This window comes from Aplysia californica, unplaced genomic scaffold (assembly GCF_000002075.1).
Source record: "Aplysia californica isolate F4 #8 unplaced genomic scaffold, AplCal3.0 scaffold01031, whole genome shotgun sequence".
Taxonomy (NCBI): Eukaryota; Metazoa; Mollusca; class Gastropoda; order Aplysiida; family Aplysiidae; genus Aplysia; species Aplysia californica.
Genome location: NW_004798301.1, coordinates 11,382 through 12,429, shown reverse-complemented (window position 1 = coordinate 12,429; position 1,048 = coordinate 11,382). Strand labels below are relative to the sequence as shown.

Here is a 1,048-nt window from a genome sequence, read left to right as displayed (position 1 = left end):
ACCACCAAGGGATCTTTATCGTGCGCAACTTGAATACGGCCCTCCGAGATTTTTCGCCCTTGTCCGAGAAGACTAGGTGTAGATCTTTCCTACCAGAAGATCAGGGGTGTGGCTTAAAGACAGCAGTAAGAAGGAGCCAAGGAGTAGCAGCAGAAAGGCTGCAGATTACTGCAGAAAAAGTCAGGAGCCCAGAGGAGGGGGCAAAGGAGGTGAGTGGGTGTGGGGCAGAAAAGGGAGACGAAAGCAGACTACAGAACATTGTTAGAAAACAGGAAAGGAGGTGAAAGGATACATTTTTTTAGAAGAAAATTGTTCGGTCATTACCCGAATTCGAACCCGGGACCTTTGAATGAGAGGCCAACACCTTAACCTCAAGGTCACGAGAGCACCCTCTGGTGTTTGCTCCTTTCCTATCAAACATCTTTAAACTTGGCCTGATCTCCCCTCCTTCCTTTTTGTGTTTGATAGTCAAACCCCTATTCTTCGGCACTTACACGAACTTAACTGTATTTCAAACACTTCCTAAAACACAAAGACAAACAATAATCTCGTGACCTCTGACCTCGTGCACTGTCTGCGACTGCAGCATCTCGTACAGAGTCTCCGCCTTCTCCATGTTGGCGAACAGAATCTTCTTGCTGGACACTGTCATGGTCTCTTCGTGCACCTCTTTGATCAGTCGACGCTCCTCGGCTTCCACCGGGGTACCTGGGGGATAGTAGACACTGTCATGTTTTAAAGTCTTCTTAACTCAATTTAGGTAATATTATTATGACAGCCTCCACCTCTACGGGGGTACCTGAGGGATAGTAGACATGTTCAAGGACTTATTGAAACAGTTTAGGTAATTTATAACAGATTCCGCTCCTCGGCTTTCACAAGGGTACCTGACGGACAGCAGGCCTAGACACTGTCGTGTTTAAGGTCTTATAGACACAATTTAGGTCATTTATTACAGGCTTCGCTTCTTCGCTTTCACAGTGGTACTGAGGGATAGTAGACACTGTCGTATATTAAAGACTTCTTGACTCAATTTAGGTAATATATA

At 45.6% G+C, this 1,048-nt stretch overlaps 1 protein-coding gene across 1 annotated transcript in view; it reads right to left on the bottom strand.

The window, feature by feature from the left end:
* LOC101853359 (copine family protein 1) overlaps window positions 1-1,048 on the bottom strand; it is a gene marked incomplete at both ends in the record, with an annotated part of 7,808 nt that overhangs the window by 5,266 nt on the left and 1,494 nt on the right. Inside the window, 1 exon segment of the mRNA XM_005111253.2 lies at window positions 563-708. Coding sequence (XP_005111310.2) covers window positions 563-708 — 146 coding nt within the window.